This window comes from Phacochoerus africanus, chromosome 5, assembly GCF_016906955.1.
Source record: "Phacochoerus africanus isolate WHEZ1 chromosome 5, ROS_Pafr_v1, whole genome shotgun sequence".
Taxonomy (NCBI): domain Eukaryota; kingdom Metazoa; phylum Chordata; class Mammalia; order Artiodactyla; family Suidae; genus Phacochoerus; species Phacochoerus africanus.
Window position 1 is genome coordinate 61,700,131 of NC_062548.1, and position 19,569 is coordinate 61,719,699.

General features: G+C 42.6%; 1 gene segment (V, D, J or C); it reads left to right on the forward strand.

The window, feature by feature from the left end:
• LOC125126689 (immunoglobulin kappa variable 2-28-like) overlaps window positions 1-13,323 on the forward strand; it is a 75,495-nt gene extending 62,172 nt beyond the window's left edge. The window contains 2 exon segments of the V gene segment in view: window positions 8,966-9,000; window positions 12,802-13,323. Coding sequence covers window positions 8,966-9,000; window positions 12,802-13,130 — 364 coding nt within the window.
• The last annotated feature ends 6,246 nt before the right edge of the window (window positions 13,324-19,569 follow it).

Consider the following 19,569-nt stretch of genomic DNA (forward strand, 5'->3'; position numbering starts at 1 on the left):
GAGCATGATGGAAAAGAATATTCTAAAAAAGAGAATGTACATATATGTATAACTAAGTCACTTTGCTGTACAGCAAAAATGGGTACGACATTGTAAATCAACTATACATTAATTTAAAATATAATTAGTTTTAAAAAAAAAGATGGGGAACTCTGGTTAAACTGACTTAGCCAGATTCTTGCTAAAACTAGGCAATGTGGGGATACACACAGAAGGCTAAAATTCAGGACCTGCTTGAGAATAGAGTTCAGAAGAGCCTGAGCAGAATTTGTTCAAGGAAAGAATTTTTCTCAATAGTCATCTTTCTGCCTATTTTCAAGTTTTGGATAATTTAGCATTTATTATGTTGGTTCTGTTGAGGCTTGGTCCTCCCATCTTATTTTATATTTCTATTGATCATATTTTCCTCTTGATTTGTAAATTTCCTTTTCTGAATTTTGCTATGAGTTTAGGGGGGTTTTTTACACTTTTTTTTCTTCTGGTGTCTTAAGGATTTTTATCCCACTGCTATGGAATGCCTGTCCCTTTTTATTTCCATCACTCTTCACACAGCCTGAAGGGTGAGTGCCAGGCATCTCAACCATGACCCCATCTTCCAGTGCCTCTCATCCCAGTCCCAATGCCTGCTCCCTACAACCCTGAGGTGCAGGTGCTTCATCTAGGACTTTGTGGGGAAAACCAGTATTGGCTGCTTCAAGGCCCCCTCCTGTTTTTGTAATGTAATGGAAGATTCTAGATTCTAGTTTCCCCATCAATTGAATCACATAATTTAAATCTTTGCAGTTTTCCACATTTTTTTCCTCCTAATATGACCCTTTAAGGGTCTCCAATCATGAAATACATTTATTCCCATTTTTCTATTTCTTCTGTCATTGCAAAGAGGATTTTGAAAGAGTGGTGGACTGGTCCTTTACATTCAGTTTAAAAGTCCAGGAAGTTCCCATTGTGGCTCAGCGGTAACAAACCTGACTAGTAACCATGAGGATATGCATTCAATCCTTGACCTCGATCAATGGATTAAGGATCCAGCATTGCCTGGAGCTACGGTGTAGGTTGCAGACTAGGCTCAGATCCTGCATTGCTGTGGCTGTGGCGTAGGCCGGCAGCTGTAGCTCTGATTCGACCCCTAGCCTGGGGACCTCTGTATGCCACAAGTGCGGCCCGAAAAAGCAAAATAAAATTTTAAGAAGTCCAAATTATTTCTTGCTTCAATCTGTTGGATTTTCGTTTTACTTTGTTGTCTGTTCTTTTTCCTGCAAGCCTGCCCTCTTCCTATCCTGCCCTCCTAGGTTTGAGAGGCTAGCCTCAGCCACGATGATCAGGGCACTTTGCGGACAGTGCTCAGGGGGCAGAGGGGTTAAGGGGAAGACAGTGATCTGCTCCTCTTTCCCCAGCACCAAAAGAATAGCTTAAATGTGTATGATGAGTAGTACGGGAAGAAGAGTCAGGCACCAGCCTTGTTTTAACCCCACATAGAACCTAAAGGAACCAATTTAATAAAGGTACAGGTGAAGCTGATGGGTTAAACACACATTTACTCACAACACCTCCCTGTTAAACAAAAACAAACCCAAAAATGCAAAAAAGATTTTTTAAGAATATTATTTTAAAGAAATAAACCCACAAGTTGGAGTCCTCTGGCAGCTCAGTGTGTTAAGGATCCAGTGCTGTCACTGCTGTGTCAGGGGGTTTATCCTTGGCCTGGGAACCTCTGCATGCCATGGCAAAGAAAGAGAGAAAGAAAGACAGAGAGACAGAAAGAAAGGAAGAAAGGAAGGAAGGAAGGAAGGAAGGAAGGAAGGAAGGAAGGAAGGAAGGAAGGAAGGAAGGAAGGAAGGAAGGAAGGAAAAAAGGAAAAGAAAACCCACAAGGACAAGAAGAACAGAGTAGAGTCAAGTACTGGAAGACAGGCAATTGATCAGGTTCTGAGCACTCCTGAATGTGGACTCCGGAATTTTCTCCTCACCTTGTGGGATATCAGCTTAAGTCAAATACAAGTGACAGACAATATGATCCTAAGGAGGGAGGAATCAAGCTAAAGTCAAAGAATCACCTGCCTTGGACTCAACTACGAATAATGAGCTGGAAAAAAATCCTGATGCACAGATTTCAGGGTGGATTATCAGACACAAATGTTCCAGAACCAGTTAGAGAAGTACCCCGTCTTTCAAAACTTGCGAAGAGCAAAATTGTACCATTAAGTCCCTGACATGCAACAAAATATTAGGTTGAGGGGCAACCAGCTTAACTGACCCACAGAGGTAATCCGAAGAGCTGGTGGAACTAGAAAAGAGAGAGACTGGAATCCTTTGGAGATGGGTTCAGGATGCATATCAAGGGACTGAGACAATGTCGAGTGATGGGCAGGAAAGATCCAGCACCCATGCCCTTGCCCAAGATGAACAAGACTGGAGGTAGGGAAGTCCAGTGGTCAGAGGCATAGGAGGCACTCAGTGATGGGTTCTGAGCCAACAGGGAGCAGAGAAGAATGTCCATGAGGACTTGCAGATTTGGGCAATAAAGACAAAAAGTATGAAGAACAAAGCCCGAATTCATGGACTCCACAGAAGCACGCAGAGCTAGCCCATTCACAGTAGTTGTTCATGATGGGTTTCTCTGCCTCAGGATGAACAAGGACCCAGGGCTGGATGCCAAGGAGACAGGGGGCCAGGAAACCCCAGGGCAGAGCTCAGGGCTCATCACTAGTGTAAAACAAGCCAAAACTATCTAGAAACCACAACACTCAATATGCAAATCTCATTGGCCGAGCTTCTCCAAGGGTTCATAAATTCTGACACATTGCTGCTATTTTCTCTTTCACTCTAGAAAGTCAAAAATACCTGCAGCCTTTATGTATTCATAGAAACAAGAAGTGTCTACATTTTCCAAAGTGGGACCAGAATCTTGGGTCATGTCTATGGCATGTGTATTTGCACATGGTAGGCAAAGGACTTTGCTTCTCCCAGCACATCTTTCTGCAGAGATCCGTGGAAACAAGACTCAGCTCCAAAGCAGCAAAGAAGCGGCAAGTTCTCAAGTGATCTCCTCTGACTCCCTCCTCCCAGGCTAATGAAGCCACGTTGCCCCTGGGGGATTAAGGGCAGATGTCCATTGTGGCACCCGGCCCGAAGACAAGCAATTGATCAGGTTCTGAGCACCCCTGAATGTGGACTCCGGAAATTTCTCCTCACCTTGTGGCACATCAGCTTAAGTCAAGTACAAGTGACAAACAACATAATCCTAAGAAGAGAGGAATCAAGCTGAAGTCAAAGGATCACTGCCTTGGACTCTACTGTGAATGATGACCTGGAAAATATCCTGAACCACAGCTTCAGGGTGATCATCAGAGACAAAAGTTCCAGAGCCTGGTAGGGAAACCCTCAAGCCTTGCAAAGAGCAAAATCATGCCATTGGGTTCTTAACCTGCTGAGTGATTTATATGTTACTGTGGGAGGCAAAGCATTCAAATAGCCTGGGTAAGTATGTCAAATTAAAGGCAAAAATGGTGTTTCTTGAAATGTTAGACCTGAGGAAGGAACATTGATAACTTACCAATAATTTTCAGAATGATTTATAGATGCGCACTTAGTCAGTGTCTCTCCAGCCCGCACCTGACAAGCAGTTTAGAATTTATTCTAAGAATCTAGGTTTGCTGGGGGCTACATGGGAATCAGCTTCAGTGAAGAGTTTGTTGGAATGATTCTCTAAATTTTCTATTTCCAGCATAAATCCAAGAACCTCTCAGACTAGTTTATTGACACTGCTTTTCCTCCATAAATCCATCTCATCTCCGTCCATCATGGACACTTTGTAGAATGACAGGTCCTGGCAGAGACTCACAGATGCTTCTGAGACATCCTTTGCCTTCAAAGAATGAACAGCACACATACTAAGGATCTCAGTGATCCACAAATTAGTTTTTGCCACAATGGTTCTTATGATAAAAATCTTTCATTAACAGCAAGTTGTTTTATAATAGTTGTTCTGCTTTATAATAATTGCATGCTTCACTTCCTTTTCTTTTCTTTTTTTTTTCCTTTTTTTGCTTTTTAGTGCCGCAGGTGCAGCATATGAAATTTCCCAGGCTAGGGGTCAAATCAGAACTACACCTGCTGGCCTATGCCACAGCCATAGCAACTCAGGATCCAAGCCATGTCAGTGACCTACACTACAGCTCATGGCAATGCCAGATCCTTAACCCAATGAGCGAGGCCAGGGATCGAACCCATATCCTCATGGATACTAGTCAGGCTCATCCGCTGAGCCATAACGGGAACTCCTGAGTTTGCTTTTTGTCAAAATTGGTACAGCCTTATTGTTTCTGAAAACCACAAAATGAATGTATTCACATAATTTTAAAAGGTTAAATAATTTATGATATACAGGACAATAGAAAGAGAAAATGTCATTGCCTCTCTTTCTTCCACGACAGCACGCCTCCTTAATTGATTTGAAGAAATAACTACTGAGCATGGTTTAGTGTACTTCTTTCAGCAATTAGCCTGTATTCATAGCCATACATACTCAATTAAAATGAGATCATGATATCATGCAATACATACCATACAGCCTATAGGGATTTTTACAATCATCTTCCACGTGACTACATAAAAACCTACCTAAAAAAAAAAAACCCTACTGCATTCTCCTATTGGCTGCTTTGTGCTCCATTAAAAAGCTCTATCATAATTAGGTTATGATGAGGATTTCCATTTTCTACCTTTCAAGCAACATTTCAATGCACAGTCTTATATACACATTTGAGCCTACTTTTCTTTTTCTTTCTTTTTTTTGGGTTTTTTTTTGGTATTTTTGTCTTTTCTAAGGCTGCATATGGAGGTTCCCAGGCTAGGTGTGTAATCAGAGCTATAGCTGCTGGCCTACACCACATCCACAGCAATGCAAGATCTGAGCCATGTCTGCAACTTACACCACAGCTCACAGCAACGGTGGATCCTTAAACCACTGAGCCAGGCCAGGGCTCAGACCCATAACTTCATGGCTCCTAGTTGGATTTGTTAACCACTGAGCCATGATGGGAACTCCTGAGCCTACTTTTCTAATCATTTCCACCCCTAGGACACTTTTTTAAAGTTTCATTTTTCTCCCCCCACCCCAATGTTTTCTGCTGTGTGTTTGCTTCCACTGGGTGACTTCACTCCCAGGATCTCATCTGCAGGATGCTGCAGCTAAGTGTATGAGCTCTGAGTTTGAATCCCAACTCTGCCACTCAAAGGGATAGGAGTTTCCGATGTGGCCCAATGGGATCAGTGGCATCTCTGCAGTGCCAGGACGCAGGTTCCATCCCTGGCCCAGCACAGTGGGTTAAGGATCTGGCATTTCTGCAGCTGAGGCATAGATTTCAATTGTGCCTCAGATCTGATCCTTGGCGCAAGGACTGCATATGCCTCAGGGCAACCAAAAAAGAAAAAAAGGGGGTGATAGCATTAGTTTCTAGATTTGGGGGATAATTAAATAAAGTGATCCATGTACAATGTCTGGCATTTTGTAAATGCTCAACAAATTTCAACTATTATGGAGTTCCCATCATGGCTCAGTGGAAGGGAATCTGATTAGCATCCATGAGGACACAGGTCCGACCCCGACCTTGCTCAGTGGGCATTGCTGTGGCTGTGGTGTAGGCCAGCAACTACAGCTCTCATTCAGCCCCTAGCCTGGGAACCTCCATATGCCGTGGGTGTCACCCTAAAAAGACAAAAAATTAAATTAAATTAAAAATAAAGAAATGTTAACTATTATGATTGGTACTGCTTGCATTACTGCAAAGAAAGTCACTTTCTATACTCTTTAATATCTTCGTTGACTGTTTGCTCAGTGAACTATTTTGGACACTTAATTTCCACTCTCTTCTATCTCCAACTTGACAACTCTCTTTCCTCTCTTCTGGTGAGATCCACTGCTGACTTTGCTCTTTAAGGCAACTAGAAAAGTGCTCAGTGACAAAATCAAAGAAAGTTACCCTAATCTTCAGAATTACAATTTTAAGTTCTCTTGTAAAACTTACTATTTCAGTGGTTAGTATTATTCCTTGGTCCCTTACAACTTATCAGCTCTGATCTATTACTGATTTTCAACTATTTATTGTTGGAGTTTTTTTCTTTTCTCCCTGTTCATTCTGCAAATGTTTGCTGAGCATTTGTCAAGTGAAGATACTGGACTGGGCCTTCCAAATATAAGACAATGAAACATCGGGAGTTCCCATCATGGTGCAGCAGAAACAAATCCAACTAGGAACTGTGAGGTTGCAGGTTCGATCCCTGCCCTTGCTCAGTGGGTTAACGATCCGGCGTTGCCGTGAGCTGTGGTGTAGGTTGCAGACGTGGCTCAGATCCTGCGTTGCTGTGGCTGCGGCATAGGCTGGCAGCTCTAGCTCTGATTCGACCGCTAGCCTGGGAAACTCCATGCGCCCCGAGTGCAGCCCTTAAAAAGCAAAAAAAAAAAAAAAAAAGAAAGAAAGAAAAAGACAATGAAACATCAAACAGCTAACAATCCAGTAGGGTAGAAAGAATCTGGCAACAGATAAGAGCGATTAAATGTTCTAGGTCCAGTGACCTTGCCTCTGTGCTCTACACAGTCACGCCACTTGCTGAGGGAGAAGGTCTCTCTTGAGTTGAGTCCTGAAAGACATTAGTTATTCACAAACTAATGCAAGTGAGTGAAGGTGTTTCCAAGCAGAGGGAGAGTTTGGTAAAAAGCTGGAAGTCACAGAAGGACTCTAAAGAGTTTAGGATGGTGGGAGCAACATACGCTGAGATGGGGCTGGAAGGTTAAGAGGGAAACAACTATAGTAAGTGAAGCTGGACTCACAGCAAAGTGAGGACTTCAGCATCCTTGATGGGGTTACTATGGAAACACCAAGGCACACCTTGATTCCCAAAATAGCAGGCAGCTGATTCAGCTCAATGTGACGTGGTGGGTACCCCTCTAGCTCTACCTGTTCTCTGACAACTGACAACCAACAAAGTTAAGTCTGGATTTTCTTCTCTGCTGATCCTTGTTTTTGTTTCATACGTCATCTATAGCTTCATGCCAAAATAGAGTTCAAGGTAAGACGCGGGCCTTGGTTTGATATACACGTAGTCTATCTTTTTTGAGACAATATGGTGGCAAGGAAGAGGTTCAAACAGGAAAATACTCTCTAATTATGATTAACTGAGAAAAGCTAAAGAGTCCCATAATGACACTGAATGAAGTTCATCATTTGCAAAAGCCTCCCCGCCCCCAGGAGACTATAAAAAAGTGCAATTTTTTAAATGAACTTATTTACAAAACAGAAATAGACTCACAGACATAGGAAACGAACAGATGGTTACCAAGGGTGAAAGGGAGTAGGAGGGATAAATAAGGAGTCTGGGGTTAGCGGATACACCCCAGTATACACAAAATAAACAACAGGGACCTACTATATAGCACAGGGAACTATATGCAGCAGCTTACAATAACCTATAATGGAAAAGAATGTGAAAAAGAATATATATATGCGTGTGTGTGTAACTGAATCACTTTGCTGTAATCTGAATCTAACATAACATTGTAAATCAACTACAGTTTTTTTTTTAAGTGCAGGGTTTTGGGTTTTTTTTTTCCGTTTTTGTTTTTGTTTTTGTTTTTTGCTTTTTAGGGCCGCATCCAGACATATGGGGGTTCCCAGGCTAGGGGTCTAATTAGAGCTACAGCTGCCGGCCTGCACCACAGCCACAGCAACATCAGATCCGAGCCGCACCTGCGACCTACACCACAGCTCATGGCAATACCAGATCCTTAACCCACTGAGCAAGGCCAGGGATCGTACCCGCAACCTCATGGTTCCTAGTCAGATTCATTTCTGCTGCACTACAATGGGAACTCTAAGTGCAGTTTTTTGTAATGTGCTTGTCTTTCTTTGTAATTCATATTCAACCTACTTCCCAATAAATAAATAAATACATAAATAAATAATAAACATACCATTGTAAATCAACTACAATTTTTTTTAAATGCAGGGTTTTTTTGGGTTTTTTTTTTGTTTTTTTTTGTCTTTTTGCCTTTTCTAGGGCCGTTCCCATGGCATATGGAGGTTCCCAGGCTAGGGGTCTAATCGGAGCTATAGATGCGGGCCTATGCCAGAGCCACAGCAACTCGGGATCTGAGCCGCGTCTGCAACCTACACCACAGCTCACTGCAACGCCAGATCCTTAACCCACTAAGCAAGGCCAGGGATCGAACTTGCAACCTCATGGTTCCTAGTCAGATTCGTTAACTACTGAGCCACAACAGAAACTCCTAAAGTGCAGTTTTTAAATGTGCTTGTCTTTCTTTGTAATTTACACTCAACCTACTTTCCAATAAATAAATAAATAAACAAATAAATCATGGACATGGTTGATTTCTAAAGAAAGGGACCATCAGGCCTTAGACAGAAATATGTCATCTTCTAGTATTTTAAAACATACCAAAGAAGACAAACATGCTCTGCCAGAGAAGCCCAGGGCCTCCACAGCTGCTTGCAAAGGGAGTTAGGCTTCAGTAGCTGACCCAAGGCTCTGTTCCTCTTCAGGGAAAAGGGTTTTTGTTCAGTGAGACAGCAGACAGCTGTCACTGTGGAGGATGTTCCGCCAAGGAACCAAGCTGGAACTCAAACGTAAGTCAATCCAAACGTTCCTTCCTTGGCTGTCTGTGTCTTATGGTCTCTGTGGCTCTGAAATGATTCATGTGCTGACTCTCTGAAACCAGACTGACATTCTCCAGGGCAAAACTAAAGCCTGTCATCAAACTGGAAAACTGATGGCACATTTTCTGGGCAGAACTAAGAGTCAGGCACTGGGTGAGGAAAAACTTGTTAGAATGATAGTTTCAGAAACTTACTGGGAAGCAAAGCCCATGTTCTGAACAGAGCTCTGCTCAAGGGTCAGGAGGGGAACCAGTTTTTGTACAGGAGGGAAGTTGAGACGAACCCCTGTGTGAATGGTTTCGGCGCGGGGACCAAGCTGGAGCTCAAACGTAAGTGGCTTTTTCCGACTGATTCTTTGCTGTTTCTAATTGATTGGTTGGCTTTTTGTCCATTTTTCAGTGTTTTCATGAATTAGTTGTCAGGGACCAAACAAATTGCCTTCCCAGGTTAGGTACCAGGGAGGGGACATTGCTGCATGGGAGACCAGAGGGTGGCTAATTTTTAAGGTTTCCAAGCCAAAATAACTGGGGAAGGGGGCTTGCTGCCCTGTGAGGGTAGGTTTTTATAGAAGTGGAAGTTAAGGGGAAATCGCTATGGTTCACTTTTGGCTCGGGGACCAAAGTGGAGCCCAAAAGTGAGTACATTTTCACTCAATTATTTGTGAGATTTTTGTCCTGTTGTGTCATTTGTGCAAGTTTTTGACATTTTGGTTGAATGAACCATTCCCAGTGACCCAAAAGGATAAGACCAAAAAGTAGAAAAGAGCCAACTTTTAAGCTGAGCAGACAGACCGAATTGTTGAGTTTGTGAGGAGAGTAGGGTTTGTAGGGAGAAAGGGGAAGAGACCGCTGGCTTTTTCTCTGAATTAGCCTTTCTCATGGGACTGGCTTCAGAGGGGGGTTTTGATGAGGTAAGTGTTCTAGAGCCTTAACTGTGGGTTGTGTTCGGTAGCGGGACCAAGCTGGAAATCAAACGTAAGTGCACTTTTCTACTCCTTTTTCTTATACGATTGCGAAATTGGGGACTTTTCATGTTTGGAGTATGAGTTGAGGTCAGTTCTGAAGAGAGTGGGACTCACCCAAAAATCTGAGGAGTAAGGGTCAGAACAGAGTTTGTCTCATGGAAGAACAAAGACCTAGTTAGTTGATGAGGCAGCTAAATGAGTCAGTTGACTTGGGATCCAAATGGCCAGACTTTGTCTGTAACCAACAATCTAATGAGATGTAGCAGCAAAAAGAGATTTCCATTGAGGGGAAAGTAAAATTGTTAATATTGTGGATCACCTTTGGTGAAGGGACATCGTGGAGATTAAACGTAAGTATTTTTTATCTACTACCTTCTGAAATTTGAGTCTAAATGCCAGTGTTGACTTTTAGAGGCTTAAGTGTCAGTTTTGTGAAAAATGGGTAAACAAGAGCATTTCATATCTATTATCAGTTTCAAAAGTTAAACTCAGCTCCAAAAATGAATTTGTAGACAAAAAGATTAATTTAAGCCAAATTGAATGATTCAAAGGAAAAAAAAATTAGTGTAGATGAAAAAGGAATTCTTACAGCTCCAAAGAGCAAAAGCGAATTAATTTTCTTTGAACTTTGCCAAATCTTGTAAATGATTTTTGTTCTTTACAATTTAAAAAAGTTAGAGAAATGTATTTCTTGGTCTGTTTTCTCTCTTCTGTCTGATAAATTATTATTATATGAGATAAAAATGAAAATTAATAGGATGCGCTAAAAAATCAGAAGTTAGAAAAATATATGTTTATGTTAAAGTTGCCACTTAATTGAGAATCAGAAGCAATGTTATTTTTAAAGTCTAAAATGAGAGAGAAACTGTCAATACTTAAATTCTGCAGAGATTCTATATCTTGACAGATATCTCCTTTTTCAAAAATCCAATTTCTATAGTAGACTAAATTTGAAATGATCTTCCTCATAATGGAGGGGAAAGATGGACTGACCCCAAAAACTCAGATTTAAAGAAATCTGTTTAAGTGAAAGAAAATAAAAGAACTGCATTTTTTAAAGGCCCATGAACTTGTAGAAAAATAGGAAATATTTTAATAAGTGTATTCTTTTATTTTCCTGTTATTACTTGATGGTGTTTTTATACCGCCAAGGAGGCCGTGGCACCTCCAGTGTGATCTATAGACCCCATGGCGGTCTTTTTTCGCGATTGAATGACCTTGGCGGTGGGTCCCCAGGGCTCTGGTGGCAGCGCACCAGCCGCTAAAAGCCGCTAAAAGCTGCCGCTAAAGGCCACGGCAACCCCGCGACCGCCCGTTCAACTGTGCTGACACAGTGATACAGATAACGTCGCTAACAGAGGAGAATAGAAATATGACGGGCACACGCTCATATGGGGAAGAGAGGGAGAAGCCTGATTTTTATTAGAGATTCTAGAGAGAAAATTCACAGTATTATATCCTTTTAATAAAAATTTCTATTAGGAGATTATAAAGAATTTAAAGCTATTTTTTTAAGTGGGGTGTAATTCTTTCAGTAGTCTCTTGTCAAATGGATTTAAGTAATAGAGGCTTAATCCAAATGAGAGAAATAGACGCATAACCCTTTCAAGGCAAAATCTACAAGAGCAAAAATTGAACACAGCGGCCAGCCATCTGGCCACTCAGATTTTGATCAGTTTTACTGAGTTTGAAGTAAATATCATGAAGGTATAATTGCTGATAAAAAAAAAGATACAGTTGTGACACGTTTTTAATTTTCAGAAATTTAATGGCTTCAGTAGGATTATATTTCACGTATACAAAGTATCTAAGCAGATAAAAATGCCATTAATGGAAACTTAATAGAAACATATTTTTAAATTCCTTCATTCTGTGACAGAAATTTTCTAATCTGGGTCTTTTAATCACCTACCCTTTGAAAGAGTTTAGTAATTTGCTATTTGTCATCGTTTGTTTACTCCAGCTAATTTCAAAAGTGATACTTGAGAAAGATTATTTTTGGTTTGCAACCACCTGGCAGGACTATTTTAGGGCCATTTTAAAACTCTTTTCAAACTAAGTATTTTAAACTGTTCTAAACCATTTAGGGCCTTTTTAAAATCTTTTCATGAATTTCAAACTCCATTAAAAGTTATTAAGGTGTCTGGCAAGAACTTCCATATCAAATATGCTAATAGTTTAATCTATTAATGCAGGATAGAAAATTAAAGTGATCAAGGCTTGACCCAAACAGGAGTATCTTCATAGCATATTTCCCCTCCTTTTTTTCTAGAATTCATATGATTTTGCTACCAAGGCTATTTTATATAAGTCTCTGAAAAAAAAAATAGTAATGAAGGTTAAAAGAGAAGAAAATATCAGAACATTAAGAATTCGGTATTTTACTAACTGCTTGGTTAACATGGAGGTTTTTATTTTATTAAGGTTTCTATCTTTATAAAAATCTATTCCCTTTTCTGCTAATTTCTCCAAGCAAAAGATTCTTGATTTGTTTTTTAACTCTTACTCTCCAACCCAAGGGCCTGAATGCCCACAAAGGGGACTTCCAGGAGGCCATCTGGCAGCTGCTCACCGTCAGAAGTGAAGCCAGCCAGTTCCTCCTGGGCAGGTGGCCAGAATTACAGTTGACCCCTCCTGGTCTGGCTGAACCTTGCCCCATATGGTGACAGCCATCTGGCCAGGGCCCAGGTCTCCCTCTGAAGCCTTTGGGAGGAGAGGGAGAGTGGCTGGCCTGATCACAGATGCGGAAGGGGATGACTCCTCAACCGGGGTGCAGACTCTGCAGGGTGGGTCTGGGCCCAACACACCCAAAGGACGCCCAGGAAGGAAAGGCAGCTTGGTATCACTGCCCAGAGCTAGGAGAGGCACCGGGAAAATGATCTGTGCAAGACCCGTTCTTGCTTCTAAACTCCGAGGGGGTCAGATGAAGTGGTTTTTTTTCTTGGCCTGAAGCATTGTGTTCCCTGCAAGAAGCGGGGAACACAGAGGAAGGAGAGAAAAGATGAGCTGAACAAAGCATGCAAGGCAAAAAAGGCCTTAGGATGGCTTCGGGAAGTTAGTTCTTCTGTGTTGGTTCCTTACCAGCTCGTCGATCGCCCACAAACAACGCACCCAGTGGAGAACTTCCCTGTTACTTAAACACCATTCTCTGTGCTTGCTTCCTCAGGGGCTGATGCCAAGCCATCCGTCTTCATCTTCCAGCCATCGAAGGAGCAGTTAGAGACCCAAACTGCCTCTGTGGTGTGCTTGGTCAATAGCTTCTTCCCCAGAGAAGTCAATGTCAAGTGGAAGGTGGATGGGGCGGTCCAAAGCAGTGGCATCCTGGATAGTGTCACAGAGCAGGACAGCAAGGACAACACCTACAGCCTCAGCAGCACCCTCTCGCTGCCCACGTCACAGTACCTAAGTCATAATATATATTCCTGTGAGGTCACCCACAAGACCCTGGCCTCCCCTCTGGTCAAAAGCTTCAACAGGAACGAGTGTGAGGCTTAGAGGCCCACAGGCCCCTGGCCTGCCCCCAGCCCCAGCCCCCTCCCCACCTCAGGCCTCAGGCCCTTTCCCCAGAAGATCCTTGGCAATCCCCCAGCCCCTCTTCCCTCCTCATCCCCTCCCCCTCTTTGGCTTTAACCGTGTTAATACTGGGGGGAGGGGAATGAATAAATAAAGTGAACCTTTGCACCTGTGATTTCTCTCTCCTGTCTGATTTTAAGGTTGTAAAATGTTGTTTTCCCCATTATCCACTTAATCTTTTAAGGAACTACATACTTATAAAATTCTTTCCTTTAACAAGAACCCACCCAACAATTACATACTTATAAAATTCACCCTTCTCAGTTCTCCCCTCCCCTCCTGTCCTCTGTAAGACAGGCCTCCGTGAAACCCATAAGCACTTCTCTTTACACCCTCTCCTGGGCCGTGGTGTGAGACTTTTGATGTCCCCTCTTCAGCAAGGCCTCAGAACCATTTTGAGGGTGACAGTTCTTACAGTCACATATCCTGTGATCCAATTGACTCTAGTTTACTGAAAGCCAGTCTCTCAAAAGAAGGGAACGGCTAGAAACCAAGTCATAGAAATATATATGTATAAAAAAAATATATATATATATATATACACATATATGTAAAATAACAAAGTAATGATAACAGCATAGGTCAACAGGCAACAGGGAATGTTGAAGTCCATTCTGGCACTTCAATTTAAGGGAAAAGGATGCCTTCGTTACATTTTAAATACAATACACATGGAGAGCTTCCTATCTGCCAAAGACCATCCTGAATGCCTTCCACACTCACTACAAGGTTAAAAGCATTCACACAATGTTGATCAAGGAGTTCCCGTTGTGGCTCAGCAGGTTAAGAATGTGACTGGTATCCAGGAGGATTCGGGTTTGGTCCCCGGCCTCGCTCAGTGGATTAAGGATCCAGTGTTGCTATGGCTATGGTGTAGGCTGGTAGCTGCATGCAGCTCTAATTTGACCCCTAGCCTGGGAACTGCCATATGCTACATGTGAGGCCCTAAAAAGAAAAAAAAAAGAAAAGAAATATCTTACACCCAATTTATAGATAAGAGAGAAGCTAAGGTGGCAGGCCCAGGATCAAAGCCCTACCTGCCTATCTTGACACCTGTACAATTCTGTCTTCTAGGGTTTCCAACACTGCATAGAACAGAGGGTCAAACATGCTACCCTCCCAGGGACTCCTCCCTTCAAATGACATAAATTTTGTTGCCCATCTCTGGGGGCAAAACTCAACAATCAATGGCATCTCTAGTGCCAAGCAAGGCTCTTCTCATGAAGCAAAACTCTGAAGCCAGATCCATCATGACCCAAGGAAGTAAAGACAGGCGTTACTGGTTGAACTGTATCCTTCAATTCAATATGCTCAATTTCCAACTCCCAGTCCCCGTAAATACAACCCCCTTTGGGAAGAGAGTCCTTGCAGATGTAGCCACGTTAAAAAGAGATTATACAGAAAGGCTAGTGAGGATGCAGTGAAACAGGATCTTTCATACATTGCTGGCGGAAATGTAAAGTGCTGCAGGCACTCTAGAAAATAATTTGCCAGTTTTTTGAAAAGCTAAACAAAATAGTTTAGTTGCATTCTGGGTTATTTATCCCCCAGAAATTAAAAATTATGTCCGCACAAAAACGTGTACATAATGATTCATAACAGCTTTGTACGAAAAGCTTTCCAAAAACTGGAAACAGCCAACAGGTCCCTCAACAGGTGATTCAACAGGTAACTCACTAGATGCCTCAACACGTCTTTCAACAGGTTCAATGATGGACACAATGCAGCAAGAAAAAGAAACAAAGTGCCAATAAATGCAGCAATTTGGATGATTCTGAAGTTCACTATACTTAGTGGGAAAAAAAAAAACAAACCCAGTCTTAGCAAGTCACATGGTATATGATTCTTTTTACATAACATTCTTGAAATGACAAAATTATAGAGGTGGAGAACATATTACTGATCGCCAGGCAGGAGTGTGGGGTGGGGGGCCAGAAAGAAGAGTGGATGTGACTAAAAAGGGAGATCGTGGTGGTGATGGAATAGCCCTGTTTATTTTCCCTTCTTTCTTTTTACAGCCACACCTGTGGCTTATGTAAGTTCCCAGGCCAGAGGTTGACTATGAGCTGTAGCTCTGGCCTGTGACCCAGCCACAGGCATCCATGACCCACTCCACGGCTTGCAACAACACCAGATCCTTAACCCACTGAGCAAGGCCAGGGATCGAACCTGTATCCTCACACAGACAAAGTTGGGTCCTGCTGGTCCACAAAGGGAACTCCAGAATAACCCTGTTTCTTGGTTGAAGTGGTGGTTACATACATCTAGGCATGTGATAAAATGGCATAAATAACATACCCACACACATTGTACCAATGTCCTATTGCTGGGTTTGATATTGTGCTGCACATATGTAAGAAGTAACCATGTGGGGGTGGGGTGAAGGGTACACCAGACTTCTCTGTTCTATCTTTGCAACTTCCTATTAATCTATAATTTATCTCAAAATGCCAAGTGGGGGAGGGGGAGAGAGTGGGGTGGTTGGGGAGCTTGGGGTTAACAGATACACATTATTGCCTTTGGAATGGATTAGCAGTGAGATCCTGCTGTGTAGCACTAGGAACTATGTCCAATCACTTATGATGGAGCATGATAATGTGTGAAGATATAATGTGTACATTTATGTGTAACTGGGTCACCATGCTGTACAGTAGAAAAAAATTGTATTAGGGAAATAATTATTAAAATAATAATTACAAAAAATAAAAAATAAAAATAAAACAAATTTTTTTAAAAAGAGGAGGTCATTTTAAGTGAGGGCAGGCCCTAATCCAGTGCCTGGTGTCCTGCCATGGAGAGGAAGATTAGGGACGCAGGGATGCACAGGGAGAAGGCCATGCGGCAATGGAGGCAGAGCCTGGAGTGATGCACCTGCAATGAGCTAACGCACATCAAAGATGGCTGGGGAGCCGTCAGAGCCAGGAAAGAGGCTCGGCGTGGCTTCTGCCTCAGAGCCTCAGGAGGAACCACCTTAATTTCAGGCTTCTGGCCTCCAGAACTGAGAGAGACTAACTTCCTGTTGTTTTAAGCCCCCACCCCAGCTTGTGATACTCTTACCAGCCCAAGCTACTTAATATAATGGGGATGACAAGGATAAGAGTTCAGTCCTCAACAAATTCTATCTGTACTGACAAGTCAGCCTTAGTAAACTATGAATGTTCCTACAATCTAACAGGACAGTCGGGAGTTCCCATCGTGGCTCAATGGTTAATGAACCTGACTAGTGTCCATGAGGATACAGGCCGGATCCCTGGCCTCACTCAGTGGGTTAAGGATCCAGCATTTCTGTGAGCTGTGGTGTGGGTCACAGATGCGGTTCAAATCCTGCATTGCTGTGACTGTGGCATAGGCTGGCAGTTAGCGCTCAGGTTTGACCCCTAGCTTGGGAACTTCCATATGCTGCAGGTGCAGCCCTAACAATAATAAAATAAAATGAAATAAAATAAAATAAAATAAAAATCAGGACAGTCAAGTGATGCATAAGGAAAGTGAACCATCCCCATGAAACAACAGCCTCAGAGAAGAGGATGGTTTAGGGAAATGGGAAAAGACAAATAGTCTGTGGGCCTGTGGCACCTTCTGTGGGAAGATGAAAGGGCCTGGCACACACTTCAGTTCACTAGAGTCTAGGGTCTCAAGAAAGAACAATGGGACTTTTTACGCTGGGGACACAATGGAAGAGTTCAGTCTTGGACGTGTCAGTGGCTGCACCAGGCACAGTGTAACAAACAAATAAACAAACCTCTGTCTCCACTTCCTCTTTCTCTTTCATTTCTTAGCCTCTATCAACAAGCCTTTGCTGCTGCTTCCCCACCTCCTCTATCTTCTTTCCCTTTGCCAATTTCTTTCTCTCCATCTTCCTTTCCTGATTTTTTTTCCAATTATTCATTGGTCTGTCCTCTCTTCTCCCTTCCCCTTTTTATCCAAAAGGATATGTTTACATGTCAGCTTGCTTAGGGATCTGCGGGAATGTGTTAGCATCAAATCTAAGATACATGGTTAATTGTGAGAAATTCTTCTTTTAAAAAAAAAAATTGATAGAAAGTTGCAGTCCAGTTTTGAAGCCTCTATGATATACATTAGATCTGGAAAAGGACTCCAAGTTTCCAATCTGGCCCTTTGTCCTAAGATCAGACAGAGAGGACCCAGAAGGGAACTGATATGCCCAAGGGTGCTTGGGATGGGGTGGGTGACCATAGGAGTGGCGGGTGGTGGAGGTTGTGGGTTAGCAGTGTGACTGCCCCAATCTTGTGACACTAACAAGATTATTATTAATCTAAACCCATTCCCGACCACGAGGAACTTTTCACTTTCTTACTGTGTCTATACATATAATCCATATGCTGCTTCTAAGTCAGGTATTTTTGTTCCAAATAGTGGATGCTCAGTTCTTTTCACTCAGGAGTGATGGCTAGGCAAGCCTCTAAGTGTGCTGAGATGCTATCTCTGCCTGGGAGAAAGGTACCCACCCCACTGCAGGTGGAGGACCTGCTAAGTTTTCCTTAACAGACCTCCTTTTATCATCCTTGCACCCAGTGTGGATTGAGTAAATTCACTGCTTTATTTTTTCTTTTTACAGCTGTACCTTTTGCATACAGAATTTCCCAGGCCAGGCATCAAATTGGAGCTGCAGCTGCCAGCCTACACCAAGCCACAGCAACACAGCTTGAGGAAATGCTGGATCCTTAACCCACTAATCGAGGATCAAACACGCATCCTCATGGACAATATGTTGGGTTCTTAACCTGCTGAGACACAACAGGAACTCCCCTGGCACCACTTTAGAGGCCAGAGAAACAGCACAGATAAAATTCCCTGCCCTCATGAAGCTTATAGTCTAGCTGGGGAGATATCATAAGCAAGATAAACACATACAAATACATCATCTTAGATAATAATATATACTAAGGAGAAAATTACAGGGGAGAAAGGGGACAGGAATTGCTAGGGTAGGATTATAAGTTCAGATAGTTCATCAGGAACACTATTGCTAAGAAGATAACATTTAGGTAAAGACCGAAGTAGTAAGGAAATGGACCGTGTGCCTAAATGGGTAAGACCATTCTAGGCAGCAGGAACAGCGATGAAAGCACTGAGGTGGGTGTTCACTGCACAGAGTTGTTTACTGCACGGAGTTGTGTGGGGAGGGGTAGGTCTTGCAGGCTCTTATGGTCACAGGAAGAATTGTTTTACTCCCACTGAGATGAAGGTTGGTGGATTTTGAGCAGAAGAATAATTCTGCCTGGTTTATATATAACAGGATTTCCCTGGGTGCTCTGATGAGAATAATCTGTCAGGGGTGGGATAGGGAGAGATATGGCAATAGGAGCCTTGGCTGGGAGCCCACGACAATAATCCAAGTGAGAGGTGGTGCTGCATTGAAAGCAGGACTAACAAGACCTGCTGACAGTGTGGATGTAGAAAAAGATAGAGGAAACGAGGGTGCATCTAGGGTTTTCTGCCTGAGGAATTAGAAAGATAAAGTTGAAGCTTATAGAAGATGCAGCGCTCTGGGGGGAAAGACCAGCAGCTCAGTTTTGATCCATCTGGAATTAATTTTGGCATAAAGTATGAGGTATAGGGGTTAACATTATTTGTTTTTTTTTTTTTTCCATGTAGCTATCCAACTGTCCCAGCACCATTTATTTTAAAAGACTTTCCTTTCCCCTATTGGATTGTTTTGGCACCTTCACTGAAGATCAACTGAGCATAAAATTGGGTCTATTTCTAAGCTCTTGATTCCATTCCATGACCTATTTGTCCATCTTTACACCAGTAGACACTGCCTTGATGATTAAAGCCTCTGTTATCATGTCTGTTTTGGACATGGTAAATCTGAGATGCCTATTAGCCAACCAAGCAAACACGGCCCGTAGAGAGCTAGATATGAGAGCCTGGAATTCAGACAAGAAAGGTCAGTCCTAGAGACATACATGTAGTGCCATCACCATGCGGATGGTGTTAAAAGCCATCAGACTGCAACAGACTGTGAGAGGGTACCAAGCTAGAGAGCATGGATAGAGAAACCCAAGCACTGAGCTGGGAGGTGCTCCTACATTAAGAGATTAGTGAGATGAAGGACTGAGAAGATTGATCAGAGAAGAAGGAAAATCAGGAAAATGGTGCTGTCCTGAAATCCAAGGGAAGAGATGTTCCAAAGAGGAGAAACTGATCAGTTGTCAACTGCGTCAATTGGGATGAAAATGGACCATTGGACAGAGGGATGTAGTGAGTCATGGGTGAATAGATAAGAGCAGCTTCTATAGAATGGCAGGGGCAAAATTCTCATCTGATTGGCATGGGTTCTAAAGAAAACGGGAGGAAAAAATTGAGACAGTGTGCATGACCATTCCTTTCAAGG